Source organism: Pristiophorus japonicus, chromosome 7 (assembly GCF_044704955.1).
Source record: "Pristiophorus japonicus isolate sPriJap1 chromosome 7, sPriJap1.hap1, whole genome shotgun sequence".
Taxonomy (NCBI): domain Eukaryota; kingdom Metazoa; phylum Chordata; class Chondrichthyes; family Pristiophoridae; genus Pristiophorus; species Pristiophorus japonicus.
Genome location: NC_091983.1, coordinates 246,017,563 through 246,039,065, shown reverse-complemented (window position 1 = coordinate 246,039,065; position 21,503 = coordinate 246,017,563). Strand labels below are relative to the sequence as shown.

At 51.3% G+C, this 21,503-nt stretch overlaps 1 protein-coding gene across 1 annotated transcript in view; it reads left to right on the top strand.

The window, feature by feature from the left end:
* LOC139267485 (dynein axonemal heavy chain 8-like) overlaps positions 1-21,503 on the top strand; it is a 2,569,686-nt gene that overhangs the window by 566,883 nt on the left and 1,981,300 nt on the right. The window contains exons 10-11 of the mRNA XM_070885867.1: positions 14,826-14,933; positions 15,020-15,121. Of these exons, the coding sequence (XP_070741968.1) occupies positions 14,826-14,933; positions 15,020-15,121 (210 nt within the window). The remainder of the gene's footprint in view (positions 1-14,825; positions 14,934-15,019; positions 15,122-21,503) is intronic.

Sequence of the window (21,503 nt, the reverse complement as noted above, 5' to 3'; positions counted from 1 at the left end):
TGGCTCTGGCTGTACTCCCCAGAGCTACCAGAGTAGCGGTTGGAGAGCGAGCTGGACTCAGGGGACTCCTGCACTATCTGCCAAGTCCTCCTCTTCTGTCCAGCGGTCACCCAATCCCTATCTGCCTGCACACTCTTAAGCTGTTGGGTGACCGCCTCTAGAAACGTGCTATCCATGTTGCCCTCAGTCTCACGGATGCACCGCGGTGACTCCAGCTGCCGCTCAAGCTCCAAAACACGGAGCTCGAGTTGGTGCAGCTGCAGACACCTCCTGCACACGTGGTCGTCCCGGCTGCGTGAAGCAGCCAGGATTTCCCACATGCCACAGGATGTGCAATCCACAGGATTGAGCTTCCCTGCCATCCTGGGTTTGTTTTCTTTGGAACAGAGGAGGCTGAGGGGAGACCTTATTGAAATGTATAAAATTATGAGGGGCCTAGATAGAGTGGATAGAAAGGACCTATTTCCTTTAGCAGAGGGATCAACACCCAGGGGGCATAGATTTAAAGTAATTGGTAGGAGGTTTTGAGGAGATATGAAGAGAAATTACTTCACCCAGAGGGTGTTGGAAGTCTGGAACGCACTGCCTGAAAGGATGGTAGAACAGTGGAAGACACAAAAATTGCTGGTCACAGGAATGTGGGAAGGGAGGACCGTGAGACAATCACTATCACTACGGGGGTAGTGCTGGACAGGCTAATGGATCTCAAGGTAGACAAGTCCCCTGGTCCTGATGAAATGCATCCCAGGGTATTAAAAGACATGGCGGAAGTTATAGCAGATGCATTCGTTATAATCTACCAAAATTCTCTGGACTCTGGGGAGGTACCATCGGATTGGAAAGCAGCTAATGTAATGCCTCTGTTTAAAAAAGGGGGCAGACAAAAGGTAGGTAACTATAGGCCGGTTAGTTTAACATCTGTCGTGGGGAAAATGCTTGAAGCTATCATTAAGGAAGAAATAGCGGGACATCTCGATAGGAATAGTGCAATCAAGCAGACGCAACATGGATTCATGAAGGGGAAATCATGTTTAACTAATTTACTGGAATTCTTTGAGGATATAACAAGCATGGTTATATCCGCAAAGGTGTACCGATGGATGTGGTGTATTTAGATTTCCAAAAGGCACTCGATAAGGTGCCACACAAAAGGTTACTGCAGAAAATAAAGGTACGCGGAGTCAGAGGAAATGTATTAGCATGGACAGAGAATTGGCTGGCTAACAGAAAGCAGAGAGTCGGGATAAATGGGTCCTTTTCGGGTTGGAAATTGGTGGTTAGTGGTGTGCCACAGGGATCGGTGCTGGGACCACAACTGTTTACAATATACATAGATGACCTGGAAGAGGGGACGGAGTGTAGTGTAACAAAATTTGCAGATGACACAAAGATTAGTGGGAAAGCGGGTTGTGTGGAGGATACAGAGAGGCTGCAAAGAGATTAAGATAGGTTAAGCGAATGGGCTAAGGTTTGGCAGATGGAATACAATGTCTGAAAATGTGAGGTCATCCACCTTGGAAAAAAAAACAGTAAAAGGGAATATTATTTGAATGGGGAAAAATTACAACATGCTGCGGTGCAGAAAGACCTGGGGGTCCTTGTGCATGAAACTCTTTTGAGTTTACCTGAAAAAACATAAACATTAAACCGTGCCACCCGCCTGGGTGACACAGCAGACATTTTCAAGGCTCCTTTTTTTTTCCTTTTTTTGTGGTTTTTTTTGTTTTTCTTTTTTTTGTTTTTTTTTTGGGCGCTAAAATCACATTTTTCCAAGTGCCCCCTATAAAAGGGGAGGGGGACACTAAAAGCACCGGCAATTAAAACAAATTAAACTTTAAAACGTAAAATCAAATTAAAATTTGGTTGCCGGGCGTGATGATGCACTCCAGTCCCTCCGGTGCCCACCTCTCGCGGAAGGCCGCGAGCGTACCGGTGGACACCGCGTGCTCCATCTCCAAGGACACCCTGGACCGGATGTAAGAGCGGAAGAGAGGCAGGCAGTCAGGTTGAACGACCCCCTCGACCGCCCGCTGCCTGGACCGGCTGATGGCACCCTTGGCCGTGCCCAGGAGCAGTCCTACGAGGAGGCCTTCGGACCTACCCGCTCCCCTCCGCACAGGGTGCCCAAAGATCAGGAGAGTGGGACTGAAGTGCAGCCAGAATTTCAGGAGCAGCCCCTTCAAATAATAAAACAGGGGCTGCAACCGTGTGCATTCCATAAAAACATGGAACACGGACTCTTCCAGACCGCAGAAATTGCAGGCGGCCTGGGAGTCCGTGAACCGGCTTAAAAATTTGTTGCACGGCACTGCTCCGTGAACCACCCTCCAGGCCAAGTCCCCGATGAATAGTGGGAGGACCCTTGCGTAGAGTGCCCTCCATCGGGGACCCCCGCCTGCTCCGGACGGCAAGATGGTACGTCATGGCGTGTCCGGACGGCCGGCGAGGATGGCAAAGTTGAGGGTGTGCAGGAGTAGCCCGTACAGGAAACCCCTCCGCGCGGAACTGAAAGGCACGGAGGGGATTTCCCCGAGGCGGCTCAAGTTGTGAGGCGCCGGCCCCCGAGGGAGGTTCCGGGGTTTGGCGCCGATGAGGAATTCCGTCCGGACGGGGGTCAGTTCGGACGTGATCTCCCCACGTGCTTGAGCCTCCTTGATGCACCGAACGGAGTCAGGGCCCAGAGCTGTTTTTAGCGACTCGATGGCATCGGCTGCGTGGCGGACGTTGGCAGAATTTAGGCGCCGCGCCAGCGTGTCTGGCGCCATCCAGCCCGCTCCTCCGCCATCGAGCAGGTCCCTGACCCTGGTCACCTCACCAGCCACAGCCCTCTCTTCCGACCGCCACATAAAACCTCAGTCGAGGAGGTACGGATTCCCGAGCAGCGGCTCCTGCAGGACGGCCGCCACTCCAGCCGGCGGAGAGCTGCGCTTGGTGGAGACTTTGTTCCAGACCCTGATGAGTTCCTTGTAAAAGACAGGCAGCTCCCGGAGGGCGGTCCTGACAGCCCCCAAGTTCACAAACAGGAGCTGCGTGTCGTAATTGAGGTCGCGCTGCTGGCGGAAAAAATACGTCACCAGAGCACACCACCTAGGAGGGGGCTCGACGTAAAGGTATCTCTGCAGGGTCTGAAGACGGAAAGTCGCGAGCTGGGCGCTGAAGCACACCAACGACTGACCGCCCTCCTCAAGCGGGAGACTCAAGACCGCAGCAGAGACCCAGTGCTTCCTGTTGTTTCAGAAGAAGTCCACCAGCTTCTTCTGTATCTTGGCGACAAACGCAGGGGGAGGGGTCAAAGTGACCAGCCAGTACCACAACATTGCGGCCACCAGCTGGTTTATGACTAACGCTCGACCCCTGTAGGATAGCACTCGGAGCAGTCCTGTCCAGCGCCCTAGGTGAGCGACAACCTTGGCCTCCAGCTCCTGCCAGTTCGCCGGCCAGGCTCCCTCGTCGGGGCTAAGGTAGACTCCCAGATAGAGGAGATGGGTCGTGCTCCAGGCAAAAGCCCTGAGCTCCTCCGGCAGGGAGTCCACCCGCCACTGACCCACAAGGAGTCCGGAACATTTCTCCCAGTTGATCCTGGCGGAGGACGCGGCCGAGTAAATCTCCTGGCACTCACGCATCCTCCGCAGGTCAGCGGGATCCTCTACCGCGAGGAGCACGTCATCGGCGTAAGCCGAGAGGACGACCTCCACGCCCGGCCCTTGCAGAGCCAGTCCCGTCAACCTCGTCCGCAAGAGGCGCAGGAAAGGCTCCACGCAAACGGCGTATAACTGGCCGGACATGGGGCATCCCTGGCGCACCCCTCTCCTAAAGCGAAGGGGCGCCGTCAAGGACCCGTTAACCTTAATCAGACACTCCACGGCGGCGTACAAAAGTCGGATCCGGGCGACGAAATGTGTCCCGAACCCGAAAGCGCGCAGAGTTCCGAGCAGATAGTCGTGATCCACCCTGTCGAACGCCTTCTCTTGGTCGAGGGATAGGAAGGCAACCGACAGACCAGCCTCCTGGGAACAATGGATGAGTTCCCAGACCAGATGGATGTTATCGTGGATTGTCCGGCCCGGGACCGTGTAGGACTGGTCGGGGTGGATCATGTGGTCCAGCACGGCACCAAGGCGAGCAGACATCGCCCTGGCGAAGATTTTGTAGTCCGTGCTGAGGAGGGAGACCGGGCGCCAGTTCTTAAGGAGGCGGAGATCACCCTTCTTAGGCAGCAGGACGTTGACTGCCCTGCGCCAAGAGAGGGGCATCTCCCCGGTCGCCAGACTTTCCCCCAGCACCCGCGCGTAGTCACTCCCCAGGACGTCCCAGAACGCCCTGTGGAACTCCACGGTCAGCCCGTCCAGCCCCGGGGATTTTCCCCTCGAGAGCCGGTCGAGGGCACCAGTCAGCTCCGCCAGGCTTAGCGGAGCTTCCAGATTTTCGGCACCCTCCGGGCTGACCTTCGGCAGGTCCTCCCACAAAACTCGACGCGCTTCCTCGCTGGACGGATCCGGAGAGAACAGAGCCTCGTAATATTCACGGGCCCTGTTGTTGACGCCCTCCGGATCCGAGACGAGAGAGCCGTCGTCGGCCAGCAGCGTCAAGAGCTGCTTACGGACACTCTGCCTTTTTTCCAGCGAGTAGAAGAAGGGGGAGCCGCGGTCCAGATCCCGCAGGAACCGGATCCGCGACCTCACGAACGCGCCTCGGGACCCGACGAGCTGTAGGTCCTTCTGCGCGGCCTTCTTCGCTTCGTACACCGTCCGCAGGGCCGGGTCCTGGACGACTTGACCGAGACGGGCTTCCAGGTCGAGCACCTCTTTTTCTAGGCGCCCGACTCTGGCCGCCCGCCTCTTGGTCGACCCCCTCGCGTACTCTTGACAGAAGACACGACGTGAGCCTTGCCCACGTCCCACCATAGCCTCAAGGAGGGGAAGCCCCCCTGCTTCCTTCTCCAGTCGGACCAGAATCGACGGAACGAGTCCTGGAACCACACGTCCTCCAGTAGCCGGTTGTTAAAGTGCCAGTACGCGGACCCCGTCCTCGCGCGGAGCGAAACGAGCTCCGCCCACACCAGGTGGTGGTCCGAACACGGCACCGGCCGCATGGAGGCCGCCGGGACGCAGGAAACGTACGCCCGAGACACGTAAAGGCGGTCGACTCTGGACCATCCTACTCCAGGCCTCACCCAAGTAAAGGCGCTGGAGTCGGGGTGGAGATTTCGCCAGACGTCCGCCAAGTCGAAGGACCCGACCAGGTCCCTCAACTTCTCCATCGCCGTCATGCACTGCGGGGCACCGGAGCGGTCCCTCGCGTCGAGGGTGCAGTTAAAATCCCCCCCGAGGACAATGCAGTCGCCGACGTCGACGGAGCCAAGAAGAGCGGACACCTCTTCAAAGAAGCGCGTCTGCTGCGGGCCGGGCTGAGGGGCGTACACGTTCACGAGATGGAGCGGCACATCCCCCAGGTGAACCGTTACGTGCAGCAAGCGGCCTGGCACGGGCTCCTCGACCCCCAAGATCTCCGGCTGAAAATGCGGGCCCAGCAAGATGGCCACCCCACTAGAAATGGCGGTGAGGTGGCTCATGCGGACCTCTCCTTGCCATTCCAGGAGCCACGTGGCTTCGTCTCCCGGAACGGTGTGGGTTTCTTGGAGGAAGCACACCGCATATTTCCCCTCCCGCAGGAGCGAAAAATTGTCAAATCTACGGCGTGCCCCTCTGCCGCCGTTGATGTTGAGGCTGGCTATGGTTATCTTCATGGCAAAAGCATGGTGCAACCTCTACCTTAACCTATTGTGGGGGAGGGAGCGGAGTCTTTTGTTGAACTCCGCTCCCTCCGCAGCCCAGCGAGGAGTCCCTCGAGCTCGCGCAGCTCAAGGTGTTGCTCCTTTGTCAAGGGCCCGCCCGCGGCCAAGGTTTTAACGGCGGCGCGGACGGACCCCTTGATCAGCTCTGGCTCGGACCATTTTTCCAGGGCCAGTCGGGCTTGGTCGCAGCGACCCCGGCTCTGGGCCAAAAAGTCCCGGAGTTCCTTTGCAGGAATGAGGAGGGCCTCAGCGGCGGCCGCGAGCAGATCCACCGCCTCTCTGGCGGTGGTCTCTAGTTCTTTTCTCGCGTCTCCCACTGAGTCCCCGTCCTCCTCCGGGAGGTGGCCGCCAGCAGCCGGCCCATCGACTGCACAAGGTACGGCAAATGACCTGGCCGCTCCAACCGGCCCTGGCTCTGCCCCGATCCCACCCCCAGGATCGTCGGCAGAGGAGTCCCCACTGGGCTCATTTAAAAATGGTGCTGGGTCGGGAAACGACAGCAGAAGGGGTTCCCCCTCCGCCCCAGGAACCGGGGAACAAGGAGAGACCCGGCCATAGGAAATCCCCAGGCTCCCCAAGTGCTCCAGCTCCAAAGTAAGGGGCGAGGGTGGGTGTTCCTCCCCCTCCCCGCTGCCACCCCCCGGCCCAGCACGTACAATATCATTAAATTTCTTAATAGTTTGTGTTTCTGCCGGGTCGAGCAAATCCCGGGGGAAGTTGGGTATTGGCTGGGTGGGCTCAGGTTCGGCCTTTTCGGCCCCGCCCGCCTCAGTCCCCGGGACGCCCGGCCCGGCGGCAATGCTTTCCTCCGCGATCCCCACGCCCCCCACGACAGGCAGATCCTCCACGCCATCCCCGGGAGGCAGAGGCTGGGCAGCCTTGACTGTCTCACCCTCCCCGGGGACAGACTCCTCCCGCCTACGGCGCTGCTTGGGGGCGCTGGTGGGGGACGCGGGACACGTGGCGGGCACCGACTCCTCCGCGGAGGGATGTTGTTCCCCCTCCGCCTCATCGGAGCGGCGCCTCCTTTTGTTGCTGGGGATGCGCTGAGGCAGGGAGACCTCCATGTCTGCCGAGGCCTCCCACTCCGCCCCCCCTTTTCCTTTTCTTGCCCTCGCCCGAGCCCCTCTGCAGTATTGGTCAAGGGCTCGGGCACGGGCTCAGGGCACCCCGCGCTCGCCGGTGACTGGGTTGGGCTGAGCGCGGTGGTCAATCTTTCCGGCGCACTGAGGGGACCCGTCTCTAGATGTTTCACCTTGTTCCGCGCCTTCTTTCCGGTCGGGCGCTCTCCCTCCCCCCCGCCGGAGGCCGTGAAAACAAAGGCCCCCGACGATGCCCGCGCACCTACGGCTCCCGGCACGCGGACGCAACTAGGAGGAGGGGTGGCGGCGGCGCCAGCCCTGGCCGCCTTCGGTGGTTTGGCGGCCTTGGAGGCGGGGCAGTTCTTACGAATATGCCCCACCTCCCTGCAGGCATGGCACCGCACGCCGTCCGACGTCCAGAAGACGCAGTAGGCAGTCCCCTCGTGCACCACATTAAAGTGCCCTTCCGTCGTGTCCTCCCTCGCCAGCCGGACAAAGAGCTGGCGGCGGAAGGAGAACACGTGGCGCAGGCTGTTTTCCCTGAGGCCGAGCGGTATGGGGTTGATCCCCGACCTTACCTCCCCCAGTTGGTGTAGGTGAGGGAGGAGGAGCTCAGCGGGAACAAAGGGCGGGACGTTTGACACGATGACCCTCTGCGCGGTGGCCTTGAGAGGGTCCACCGGCAGGCACGTCCCGCCCACCGTGAGCCCCTTTTCGAGGGCCAGGGACACCGCCCGCTCCGACCCCAGGAAGAACACGGCCTTCCCAGACATCTTGGAGGCTGCGACAATGGCCGAGGGGCCGACTACCCCAGCCATCGCCCGCACGCACTCCTCAATGCTCATTGTGGGGTGAGTGTAGTTCTTGACCCCGTGTTTTTTGGTTATTAGTTTGAATGGTGGCAGGGCAGCAGGTGGCGCAGGAGGCACCGTGGATGTGGATGCCGCCTGCGCATAAGTCCTAGCTGGCCCTGCCATCACGGGGTCCCTTTAAGGGCTACACCCACCCCAAAGTCACAGGCCTTAATGGTCTTAATTGGCCTCTTCTCTAAAGACTGAGCAGAGGAGCTCTTAACGAGGCACACCTCTCCCCTAGTTGGCAATTGGGGAGGGGCCTTGCTCCCTCTGCTCAGTTGTGTTATTTTTTGGTTTTTTTGTTAAAATTTGGAGGAAAGGGCTCTCAGAGAGAGAGGGGAGAGACAGAGAGAGAGATAGAGAAAGGGGGGTGCGGGAAAGAGGGAGGCTGCGAGGGCAGATCTCCCCTCACAGCGATGGGTGAGTGTTTTTCTTGGGGTGCACTCCCCAGATGGCAAAACACACAAGCACAGTCTTTGGGTTGGTCTTCGGGTGGGGGGAGAAGATGTCTTCACCTGGGGCAGCTAGAGCCACCAGGCACACACTCCTAACGATGTTCAATCGGTGATTTAAAGAAATCTTCAGCCTGGTAGCTCCAGCTAACCCAGGCTAGGCAATGGGGGGGGGGGTCCAATTGTGGGGGGGGCCTAGTTGTAAGCAAGGCCCCCACACACACTTCCACACACACACACCCCCCGCGATGTTCCGGCTCTCAGTGGTCTTCTTTCCTCCCCCCACCGATACAACAAAGTCTTTTTGGGAAATGCACCCACACCCACCTGTAGAATGGTAGAGTCTCCCTCCTTCCACACTGGATGTTGTTGTTGGTCTTTCCCCCTCTCTCCAACTCTTTGCAGAAATGGTAAAAAGTTGTTGAAAGTTCTCTGCCTTCCTCCTCTCCCTCTGGGTGAAAGTTGGTGGTGAAGCCCCTTCCTTCCTTCTCTTCCTGGGCTGTTCTCAGGGCTCTCCAGGCCTTCCAGGCAGGAGCTAAGGTTGGTAGCTGCTCCTCTCTCAGCAGCTCAGCTCCAACTGTGCAGGACATGCCTCCACTGCTCCACAATTGGTCCTTGTGCATGAATCCCAAAAAGTTAGTTTGCAGGTGCAGCAGGTAATCAGGAAGGTGAATGGAATGTTGGCGTTCATTGCGAGAGGGATGGAGTACAAAAGCAGGGAGGTCCTGCTGCAACTGTACAGGGTATTGGTGAGGCCGCACCTGGAGTACTGCGTGCAGTTTTGGTCACCTTACTTAAGGAAGGATATACTAGCTTTGGAGGGGGTACAGAGACGATTCACCAGGCTGATTCCGGAGATGAGGGGGTTACCTTATGATGATAGATTGAGTAGACTGGATCTTTACTCGTTGGAGTTCAGAAGGAAGAGGGGTGATCTTATGGAAACATTTAAGATAATGAAAGGGATAGACAAGATAGTGGCAGAGAGATTGTTTCCACTGGTCGGGGAGACTAGAACTAGGGGGCACAGCCTCAAAATACAGGGGAGCCAATTTAAAACCGAGTTGAGAAGGAATTTCTTCTCCCAGAGGGTTGTGAATCTGTGGAATTCTCTGCCCAGGGAAGCAGTTGAGGCTAGCTCATTGAATGTATTCAAATCACAGATAGATAGATTTTTAACCAATAAGGGAATTAAGGGTTATGGGGACAGGGCGGGTAAGTGGAGCTGCGTCCACGGCCAGATCAGCCATGATCTTGTTGAGTGGTGGAGCAGGCTCGAGGGGCTAGATGGCCTACTCCTGTTCCTAATTCTTATGTTCTTATGTTCTATGTAAAACCCTCACCACATTTTAAAAGTAGTTGAATGTGCATTTGAAGTGCCGTAATCTCCAAGGCTACGGACCAAAAGCTGGAAAGTGGGTTTAGGCTGGATAGCTCTTTGTCATCCGGCACGGACACACTGGGCATAAATGGCCTCCTTCTCTACTGTAAATTTTCATGGGCTAGAGTTTCCATTATTTTTGCATGCATAACATCCACTTAACGTCCATTTTACCGCTGAAATGAGGTGTAACGCCCAGATATCGCCCGTTTCGCCATAAAATGGAAACTGACGCCCATTTTCCGCACACTTATCGGCAAAAGTTATTTTCGGCATGTACGTAATGCCAGGAAAAAATAATACCCCCTGCCCACTTTTTTGGGGCGGAATCATCAGAATGGGCGAAACCAACGGCCAGTATATCGCCCAGTGTTACTTTCGGCACGTAATTAACGTCGAGATTCAATAATACCGTCCGTCACTTTTTTTGTCGTAAAGATCAAATTTGCCGAAACTAATGCCCAGTATATCGGCCAGCATCACTTTCACCACCTCGCATACATCTCGCCCACAATATCGCTCACCCAAAACATCGTTCACATGGTATGGATGCCATTTTTCAAATCGCAGGTCGCTTCATTGAAAAGGCTGCTTCAACGTCGGGGGAATTTGGATTGACTCTGGAGTTCTTCTCAGGTGAAGTGACTATCTCAACAGACATCATTTCAGACTGTAGATAATTGAGTTTTATTGTCGGTGTCTTTTAGTGTTGAAATTCTTGCTTCTGATCAATCGTTATTATACTTTTATTGGAATGGGGCCAGCCATTTCTCAGCCTGCATTGATTACTACGCAGATGCTGCAGAGTGTAAATGGCACAACGTCTAATGCACACCATTATGTGTCCAATAAAGACGTGCCAGAATGAGGAGGAGGCCCAGACCATACACACCCCGCACTTACAGGGAGAAGAGGTCTTACCTCGACTTATCCTAGAATACCTGCCTTCGGAGACTGCGCTTCCACAAAGTGGTGATCACTGAAATATGCCAGCTCATCAAGGCAGATCTGCAGCCGGCCAGTGCCTTCAGGACATCACTGTCCGTCGAGTTCAAGGTCACCGCGTCACTGTCGTTCTACACGTCCGGTTCCTTTCGGGCCTCTGCGGTCGACATTTCCCCTCTGTCTCACCCTGCCACACATCGCTGCATTAGACAGGTCACGGAGGCCCTGTACGCACGAGGGATGGACTTTATCAGCTTCCCCATGACCATGGAGGCTCAGATTGACAGGGCTGGAGCATTCTACTGCATTGCTAAGTTCCCCAAGATGCAGGGAGCAATACAGTGTACTCACATCGCCATGCAGGCACCTTCTCAGCACCAGAGCTTGTTCACAACAGAAAAGTTGTCGACCACAACCAGATAATTATGGCAGTGAATGCCAAATGTCCGGGCAGCTTCAATGTGGCTCACTCAGGAGGGGAGCTACAATACAACCCTGAGCAAGTAGCTCAATTTGTTGTCATGCTCCATGCTGCACAACCTGGTTATCATGAGGGGACAAGAATTGCTCGAAGGGACTGATGGTCCATCTCAGGAGAGAAAGGAACAGGAGGACGAGGGGTTGGATGCTGACCTCGGGCCAGACAATCAGGCTGACTATGCAACCATGCCCATGACCCCCTCCAGACCGCAGGAAAGGGCCCGTGGTGGCTACACAGCTGCAAGGCTCTTATGTCAGGAGCTCATAAATGAGCGATTTGCCTGAAAGAACATTCTGTTATTGATAAAGCTGACACAATGCTGTGTGTGTACAGCTCAGACATCAATGGTGGGCATTGCCTTGGTGCCAGTTAAAGTTTAAGTTGATTCGTTAAGTTTAATTATACCCTTTCATGTTAATGAATGACCACTGTGCAACGGTCCAGCTATCTGAGACAATGCGCAACAAGGTTATGTTGAATAAAAAACATTTAAAATGACCATTGGTCTGAAATCATATCACAGGCAGAAACACCCCACACCCCACCGCACTTTTTCGACCATTGACATCAATCAAATGGTTAACATGTCCAGCAACACAGAACACAAATCCAAACCAAAAGGGTGGCCTCCTACCCCCATACATTACAACAAATTGCATACACCGAGATGGAGCTATAACAAAGCCATCACCTGCGGACATGCACCTCACTTACCTTCCCCCCTCCCCTTCTTCTCCCCAGCTCTACCCCTTCCCCTCCTCGCTCCACGCTGCCTGGCCGAGGAGCTCAAGTGGTGCCTCATTGGGGGGATGAAGGCAGAGCCGGTGGTTGCACGGGTACGGGAGCAGGGGTTGCCGAGCTGGGAACATTCTCGGATCCAGAAGCAGGATCTTGCTCCTGCCTCTCATGTGTCGTTGGCAGTGGTGGTGCGGAACCTAGGGGTGAAGTGCCATGCTCCGTGACCACTGGGCAACATGTGCCAGCAGTGTTCTTGGCTATCACCTCCAGGGCCTCTACCATCCGTGGAACGTACTCAATCATGGTGCCGGAGATGGTGGTCGGGATGTGCCCCCCAATGCATTAAGGATCTGATCACCAATGTCTACAGTTCTACTGGACAACTTAACCATCTCTCCGCTCTCATCTGGCGCTCGTGGACCAGACCTGTCGCGTCCACGAAACCTCCATGGGGTTGGCATCGTCCCGGGGACAAATGGGCTGCCCTGTGGCAAGGTGCTTGGGCCCGGTACCTCCAGAGTGGAGGCGGGAAAGATCGGAGGAACATTAGATGGCCTTGGGGTGGAATGCCTTCTGGAGCCTGGCGATGCAGATTCCTGAAAGTCGGCGCTCTCATCCGTGGAGAACAGACCCAGTGGATTGACGGGAGAGAATCTGACCTCCTCAGCACCAGATGTAGGATTGTCCGGCGAGTCCGGCCCCGCGCCCCCACCTTCTGGCCTCTGTGGTCTTGCCTTGGGATGCACTGCTGGCTGAGTTGCAAAATACAAATTAGGTTATTAGAGGAGAAGTGGGTGCTCGGGTCACAAGGTGAGTCCAGCGCTACACACAGCATATGCACGACAAAAACACCACCGCTATCAAAATCATCACAGACATCACATTTCATGACCATCAACACATTGTGCATTGCAATGATTTTCATTAGGCCAGCATTATTTATAGGACAATTCTAGAAACCATTTATCATATGTTATTGTTCGGATCTGAGTGGGTGACATTAGATCACACAATGGAATCATTTCAGGGTCTGCAGCTGCCTGTGTGGCCATCCGGGGGGGTTGCTCCCCACGAGTGTGAGCACCCGTTCCTCTATGTCTGATGACTGGTGGCCCCCCATCCGTTTGCCTCTGCGCGGACCTAATCGTCGATAGCTTCTTCTGTAAAAGGTAACAGGACGACATGGCATGAGATCATTGCATGATATTGCTAGGTACTGTCACTAGAGATTGATACAATACATAATTGACAGATGTAATCATGATTATTATGATAATTATCAATCTTTACCTAAAGACATAAACCGTGACCACAGGCTTTGAGTACAACATTCCCAGTAAAAGTGAAACACCTCACATCTGATGATAGTCACTCATGACTCTTACAAATCAAATTATATAAATATGTAAGTACAAATAAATGAATGTAATACTTACTCTTGCGGATCCGACAAGGTCATTCCATTGCTTGCGGCATTGGTTGCCCTGACGCACCTCGTTGGTCGCTGACGAGACCACCTCTGCTATCTCGGCCCACATCTTCTGGTAGGCCTTTGGGGTGGGCTTCCCGGTGTCAAATCACCCCAGTGTAACTCGACCTCCTGCAGGAGGGAGGCATTTGCCTCGTCCGAGAACCTCCTCGCTCTTTTGCGCCCACCAATGTGCTCCTCTCCCAGCTCACTGCTCTCACCAGCATCAGTCTCCACAATGTGCTCCTCTCCCTCCATTATCGGCACCAAATTTGGGAAAATATTTGGCTGGTAGCAGCTAATTTTTTTTCCCCAATTTGCTATAAAGCTCGAAACTCTCCCTCCTTCCACCCAAAGCAGCCACACCACACCCACACACGCCTTCACCCCCTCTCAGCTCCCTCTCTGTCTCCTCTTATGTGCATGTCATGATGATCCTTGACCTCCTGAATCGCGGGAATCAAGCGTTGCCGTGCCATTGCTAAGGATGGCGACACTTTACGGCAGAAGGTCAGAGAGAGTTGACGCTAACGCCCATTTTAGATCGCTCGTGGTAACACCCAATTTCAAAAATGGAGACTCGGGGCTTTGAGAATGGGCGACAAGCTGGCGATCTGGAAACCCATTTTTACCATCCACGCCGGAAATATCGCCCATTTTTGGGTGATGTGCATAAAAGTGTAAAATCTAGCCCCATGATTCTATGATTCTATGATAATGCCCACACCTCGTGAATAAATTTAAAAAACTTGATTGGAACCATATCCTGCTTGCTTTGCTGCTTCTTGGTCAACTACAATCTGCCCCTTTTGGGAAACTATGGCTGCGGGATTCCTTAGAGCTGTTCCCACACCACCTGCTTCATGGCACTGATGTGTTAAGAAATCCCATTTATGCGTGCAATGGGTTTTCTACTGTACTTCTGGCAAGGTAGTGTTGGCGGAGCAAGTGCAGCTCCAAGGAATTTCCTGCCCTAGGCTCTAGGTATTTGGTTGCGAGAATTATTTTTCTCGTTATTTGCCGCCATTCATATATTATATGTTACAAATTATTTATTTTCTTCTTTTGGATATTAAGGGAATCAAGGAATATGGGGAAAGTGTAGGAAAGTGGAGTTGAGGTAGAAGATCAGCCATGATCGTATTGATTGGTGGAGCAGGCACGAGGGGCTGAATGGCCTACTCCTGCTCCTAATTCTTAAGTTCTTATGTTGCTCAGAGTAATAATAATAACTTTTATTTATATAGTGCCTTTAACGTCCCAAGGTACTTCATAACAGTGTTACAAGACAAAACATAAATTTGACACCGATCCACAAAAGAAAAATTGAAGGCATATGACTGAAAGCTTGTTTAAAGAGGTAGGTTTTAAGGAGCGTCTTAAAGGAGGAAAGAGAGGTAGAGAGGTGGAGAGATTTAGGGAAGGAGTTCCAGTACATGTCCTTTATAAAGGAAGAGTCGATGTCACTGACGACTTCAAGGACTTCCGCACTTGCTGTGACCTGATGTTATTCCCATGTTAAAAAACTTCCACTCAAAGATGATCAACAAAGTAATGTAACTTTTAATTCTGTGCATTATTTTTTATGTTTTTGTCTTGTGTCATAGTTATGAAATAATTCAATTTCCAGGTGACTATGACAAAAGGTGTTCCAAATTTGATAAATGCTATTCAAATGATTCACAACGTGTCACGCTACTACAACACCTCACAACAGCTGACCTCCCTCTTTATTAAGGTATGTATCTTAATCTGATTATGAATTTAATCTCTGAATCCATCTGCATTTTGGTATTTCTGCAATGATATTGTAATTAACTTTAGGTCACAAACCAAATGGTTACAGCCTGCAAGGAATACATCACCGACGATGGCACTGCTCGTGTGTGGGACCAGGATTATGAAATTGTTATTAATAAAATGCAGGTAAAACTTTCTATATTACATAGTATTACATAGTATTTATGGTACAGAAACAGGCAATCGGCCCAACAGGTCCATGGCAGTGTTTATGCTCCACACGAGCCTCCTCCTATCCTTCCACATCTAACCCTATCAAAATATAATTATTTTTCTGGAAATCTCAGCGGATCAGGCAGTATCTGTGGAGAGAAAAACAAAGTTAACGTTTCGGGTCAATGACCTTTTGTAAGAACTGCCGAATGTTCGAAAAGAGCACATTCTTAAGCACTGAAAGGGGGAGGAGAGAAAGAACAAAAGGGAAGGTCTGTGAAAGGATGGAAGACAGGAAAGATTTGAGAGACAAAAGGGATGATGGGCCAAATTGAAATGGTAATGACAGAAGTTAGAAAAAGTTTAATCTGGATGGGGTATGAATGGCAGAGTAATGGTGACCAGCTGCCATTAGAGACAGGGAGAGAAAAAATAGAAAAAGCATAAGATTCGGGCTGGGGGGGGGGGGGAAGGGGGGGAAAGGAAGCCAAAGATGACCACAGGTTATGCTCTGAAATTGTTGAACTCGATGTTGAGTCCAGAAGACTGTAAAGTGCCGAACCGAAAGATGAGGTGCTGTTCCTCAAGCTTACGTTGAGCTTCATTGGAACATTACAGGAGTCCGAACACGGAGATCTCAGAGTGGAGTGTGAAGCTCAACGCAAGCTCCATCATCTGTGCCACAATCTTCACACACTGCCCAAAATACCATACCCCTAGTACTGATCCACCAAAAATCTCTACCTAGCAACACTCACACCCATATCTCACACCTTGCACACAATGACAGTTATTCAACTATGGCAGGTACAATGGTCATTAGTTATTAGAATTCATGTGATATGTGTGATATGTTTATAGATACATTTATTAATGGTTGTAGGGGTAAAAAGGAGGCTTCTCTCCCTCGGGGCAGACTACCTGATATAGGTAATAGACACCTCGCCCGTTACTCACCGTCTAACGACCACGGAAGTAAACAAACAAAATCGCAGGTACAACCGGCTTTATTTTGAGCAATTGCAAGGGAAGGTTCAGTCGTGGAACCTCCGAAATACATGAGGTGTTGAGTATAATTTATGCAGGCTTTGCAGAGGAGCTATCCTACAAAATCATCGATAGGTCTATTGCTATCAGCGGAGTTACATTGATTTGTCGACTCTTATCAAACTGGCTCTGAGTGGTATATGCAACTGTCCATCTCCCCTCATTGTGTTGTTCCATTATTTGCCCTCTACCCCAGTGTGCATGTCGCCTAGAGTAATTGGACCACAATACTGGCTTCCTTATCGCTTCCTCAGAGACTTCTAATCAAAAACTGCGAATTTCGGCTATTGAGTGTTACTAAGGATACATTTTGAGCAAAGCATTATTGTGTGCTATACCTACATAAGCAAGTGATACATACATAGGCAATTTCTCAGACCCTGCCTAATACTGATTAGTTCACTACCTTCAGCATTGTTTTGACCACCTTTCTGTCTGCTACAATAATGGCCACGTTGTGGATCATGCAGCAGACCACCACAAAATAGGACACCCACTCTGGTGAGTACTGGAGGGTTCCTCCCGAGGGAGCAAGGCACTGGAACCAGTGCTTCAATAAGCCGATGGTCTGCAAAATGATGGTTCTATGGTGGCATGGCTCTCATTATATGAGTGCTGGACACAAGTACTGGGGTTGCAGAGGGGAGTTATGAGCCAGGTGGAGAGCAGTTAGCCCTTGTTTCCAACCAGCCAGCCACCCTCGAGCTTGATGTGGTGGCTAGAAGAGTTTTGGCACATCAATCTGGTGCAGGATGAAGGCATCATGGTTGCTGCCAGGATGGCGGGCATTGACATTAAGGATTCGCTGTGTGTGGTCACACAATAGCTGCACATTAAGTGAATGCTAGTTATGGAAGATCTCAGGTTTGTTATGCGGTGTCCGTAAAGCCACGTGGGTGCAGTTGATGGTGTCCTATACCATGGGGAAAACCGCTGTCCTGGAAAAGCTACATGCCGTTTATCCTGGTTCTCTCTGGTGATCGAGAAGCCAATGTAGTCCCTTCTGCTATAGAGAGCCTCAGTGACCTCCCGGATGCAGCAATGGATGGCGTGAATTGTACGTTGAATGAGTTGGTCTTAGCGCAGGTAAAGGGTACACAGCCAGATAGGGAATGGATGACCAGCAGGAAGAGCAGTGCAAGGAAAGTAGTGCAGGGGCCTCCTGCGGTCATCCTCCTGCAAAACAGATACATCGCTTTGGGTAATGTTGAGGGGGATGACTCATCAGGGGAGAGGAGCAGCAGCCAAGCTCATGGCACCGTAGGTGGCTCTGCTGCACAGGAGAGCAGGAAAAAGAGTGGGAGAGTTGTAGTGATAGGGGATTCAATTGTAAGGGGAATAGATAGATGTTTCTGCGGCCGCAACCGAGACTCCAGGATGGTATGTTGCCTCCCTGGTGCAAGGGTCAAGGATGTCTCGGAGTGGGTGCAGGGCATTCTGAAAAGGGAGGGTGAACAGCCAGTTGTCGTGGTACGTAAAGGGACCAACGATATAGGTAAAAAACGTGATGAAGCCCTACAAGACTAATTTAGGGAGGTAGGAGCTAAATTAAAAAGCAGGACCTCAAAAGTAATAATCTCAGGATTGCTACCAGTGCCACGTGCTAGTCAGAGTAGGGATCGCAGGATAGCTCAGGTGACTACGTGGCTTGAGGAGTGGTGCAGAAGGGAGGGATTCAAATTCCTGGGAAATTGGAACCGGTTCTGGGGGAGGTGGGACCAGTACAAACCAGATAGTCTGCACCTGGGCAGGACCGGAACCAATGTCCTAGGGGGAGTATTTGCGAGTGCTGTTGGGGAGGAGTTAAACGAATATGGCAGGGGGATGGGAACCCTATGCAGGGAGACAGAGGGAAGTGGAATGGGGGGAGAAGAAAAAGATAGAAAGAAGAAAAGTAAAAGTGGAGGGCAGAGAAACCTAAGGCAAAAATCAAAAAGGGCCACATTACAGCAAAATTCTAAAGGGGCAAAGTGTGTTAGAAAGACAAGCCAGAAGTCTATGTACCTCAATGCGAGGAGTATTCAGAATAAGGTGGACGAATTAACTGTGCAGATAGCAGTTAACGGATGTGATATAATTGGCATCACGGAGACACGGCTCCAGGGTGACCAAGGCTGGGAACTCAACATTCGGGGTATTCAACATTTAGGAAGGATAGACAGAAAGGAAAAGGAGGTGGGGTGGCATTGCTGGTTAAAGAGGAAATGAATGCAATAGTAAGAAAGGACATTAGCTTGGATGATATAGAATCGGTATGGGTGGAGCTACGGAATACCAAGTGGCAGAAAACGCGAGTGGGAGTTGTGTACAGACCACCAAACAATAGTAGTGAGGTTGGGAACAGCATCAAACAAGAAATAAGGGATGTGTGCAATAAAGGTACAGCAGTTATCATGGGCGACTTTAATTTAAATATAGATTGGGCTAGTCAAACTGGTAGCAATGCGGTGGAGGAAGATTTCCTGGAGTGTATTCGGGATGGTTTTCTTGACCAATATGTCGAGGAACCAACTAGAGAGCTGGCCATCTTAGACTGGGTGATGTGTATAGAGAAGGGACTAATTAGCAATCTTGTTGTGCGAGGCCCTTTGGGGAAGAGTGACCATAACATGGTAGAATTCTTTATGAAGGTGGAGAGTGACGCAGTTAATTCACAAACTAGGGTCCTGAACTAAAGGAAAGGTAACTTCGATGGTTTGAGGCGTGAATTGGCTAGAATAGACTGGCAAATGATAATTAAAGGATTGACGGTGGATACGCAATGGGAAACATTTAATGATCACATGGATAAACTTCAGCAATTGTACATCCCTGTCTGGAGTAAAAATAAAACGGGGAAGGTGGCTTAACCGTGGCTAACAAGGGAAATTAAGGGTAGTGTTACATCCAAGGAAGAGGCATATAAATTGGCCAGAAAAAGGAACAAACCTGAGGACTGGGAGAAATTTAGAGGAGGACAAAGGGTTTAATTAAGAGGGGGAAAATAGAGAAGAAGCTTGCCGGGAACATAAAACTGACTGTAAAAGCTTCTATAGATATTTGAAGAGAAAAAGATTAGTGAAGACAAACGTAGGTCCCTTGCAGTCGGATTCAGGTGAATTTATGATGGGGAACAAAGAAATGGCAGACCAATTGAACAAATACTTTGGTTCTGTCTTCACGAAGGAAGACACAAATAACCTTCCGGAAGTACGAGGGGATGGAGGGTCTAGTGAGAAGGAGGAACTGAAGGATATCCTTATTGGGCGGGAAATTGTGTTGGGGAACTTGATGGGATTGAAGGCCGATAAATCCCCGGGGCCTGATTGTCTGCATCCCAGAGTACTTAAGGAAGTGGCCCTAGAAATGGTGGATGCATGGTGATCATTTTCCAACAGTCTATCGACTCTGGATTAGTTCCTATGGACTGGAGTGAAGCGAATGCAACACCACTTTTTAAAAAGGGAGGGAGAGAGAAAACAGGTAATTATAGACCGGTTAGCCTGACATCAGTAATGGGGAAAATGTTGGAATCAATTATTAAGGATGAAATAGCAGCGCATTTGGAAAGCAGTGACAGGATCGGTCCAAGTCAGCAAAGATTTATGAGGGGGAAGTCATGCTTGACAAATCTTCTGGAATTTTTTGAGGATGTAACTAGTAGAGTGGACAAGGGAGAACCAGTGAATGTGGTGTATTTGGACTTTCAAAAGGTTTTTGACAAGGTCCCACACAAGAGATTGGTGTGCAAAATCAAAGCACATGGTATTGGGGATAATATACTGACGTGGATAGAGAACTGATTGGCAGACAGGAAGCAGAGAGTCGAGATAAACGGGTCCCTTTCAGAATGGCAGGCAGTGACTAGTGGAGTGCCGCAGGGCTCAGTGCTGGGACCCCAGCTCTGTACAATATACATCAATGATTTGGATGAAGGAATTGAGTGTAATATCTCCAAGTTTGCAGATGACACTAAACAGGGTGGCGGTCTGAGCGGTGAGGGGGATGCTAGGAGGCTGCAGGGTGACTTGGACAGGTTAGGTGAGTGGGCAAATGCATGGCATATGCAGTATAATGTGGATAAATGTGAGGTTATCCACGTTGGTGGCAAAAACGCGAAGACAGAATATTATCTGAATGGCGACAGATTAGGAAAAGGGGAGGTGCAACGAGACCTGAGTGTCATGGTTCATCAGTCATTGAAAGTTGGCATACACGTACAGCAGGCAGTGAAGAAGGCAAATGGTATGTTGGTCTTCATAGCTAGGGGATTTGAGTATAGGAGCAGGGAGGTCTTACTGCAGTTGTACAGGGCCTTGGTGAGGCCTCACCTGGAATATTGTGTTCAGTTTTGGTCTCCTAATCTGAGGAAGAACATTCTTGCTATTGAGGGAGTGCAACGAAGGTTCACCAGACTGATTCCTGGGATGGCAGGACTGACATATGAGGAGAGACTGGATCAACTGGGCCTTTATACGTTGGAGTTTAGAAGGATGAGAGGGGTTCTCATAGAAACATACAAGATTCTGACGGGACGGGACAGTTTAGATGTGGGTAGAATGTTCCCGATGTTGGGGATGTCCAGAACCAGGGGACACAGTTTTAGGATAAGGGGTAGGCCATTTAGGACTGAGATGAGGAGAAACTTCTTCACTCAGAGATTTGTTAACCCATGGAATTCCCTGCCGCAGAGAGTTGTTGATGCCAGTTTATTGGATATATTCAAGAGGGAGTTAGAGGCTTTGTGTCTTAATGCAGGGAGTATCCGCAATAAGGTGGATGAATTAACTGTGCAAATAGATGTTAACAAATATGATGTGATTGGGATTACGGAGACGTGGCTCCAGGATGATCAGGGCTGGGAACTCAACATGCAGGAGTATTCAACATTCAGGAAGGATAGAATAAAAGGAAAAGGAGGTGGGGTAGCATTGCTGGTTAAGGAGGAGATTAAGGCAATAGTTAGGAAGGACATTAGCTTGGATGATGTGGAATCCATATGGGTCGAGCTACAGAACACCAAAGGGCAAAAAACGTTAGTGGGAGTTGTGTACAGACCTCTAAACAGTAGTAGTGATGTTCGGGAGGGCATCAAACAGGAAATTAGGGGTGCATGCAATAAAGGTGCAGCAGTTATAATGGATGACTTTAATATGCACATAGATTGGGCTAACCAAACTGGAAGCAATACGGTGGAGGAGGATTTCCTGGAGTGCATAAGGGATGGTTTTCTAGACCAATTTGTCGAGGAACCAACTAGGGGGGAGGCCATCTTAGACTGGGTGTTGTGTAATGAGAGAGGATTAATTAGCAATCTCATTGTGCGAGG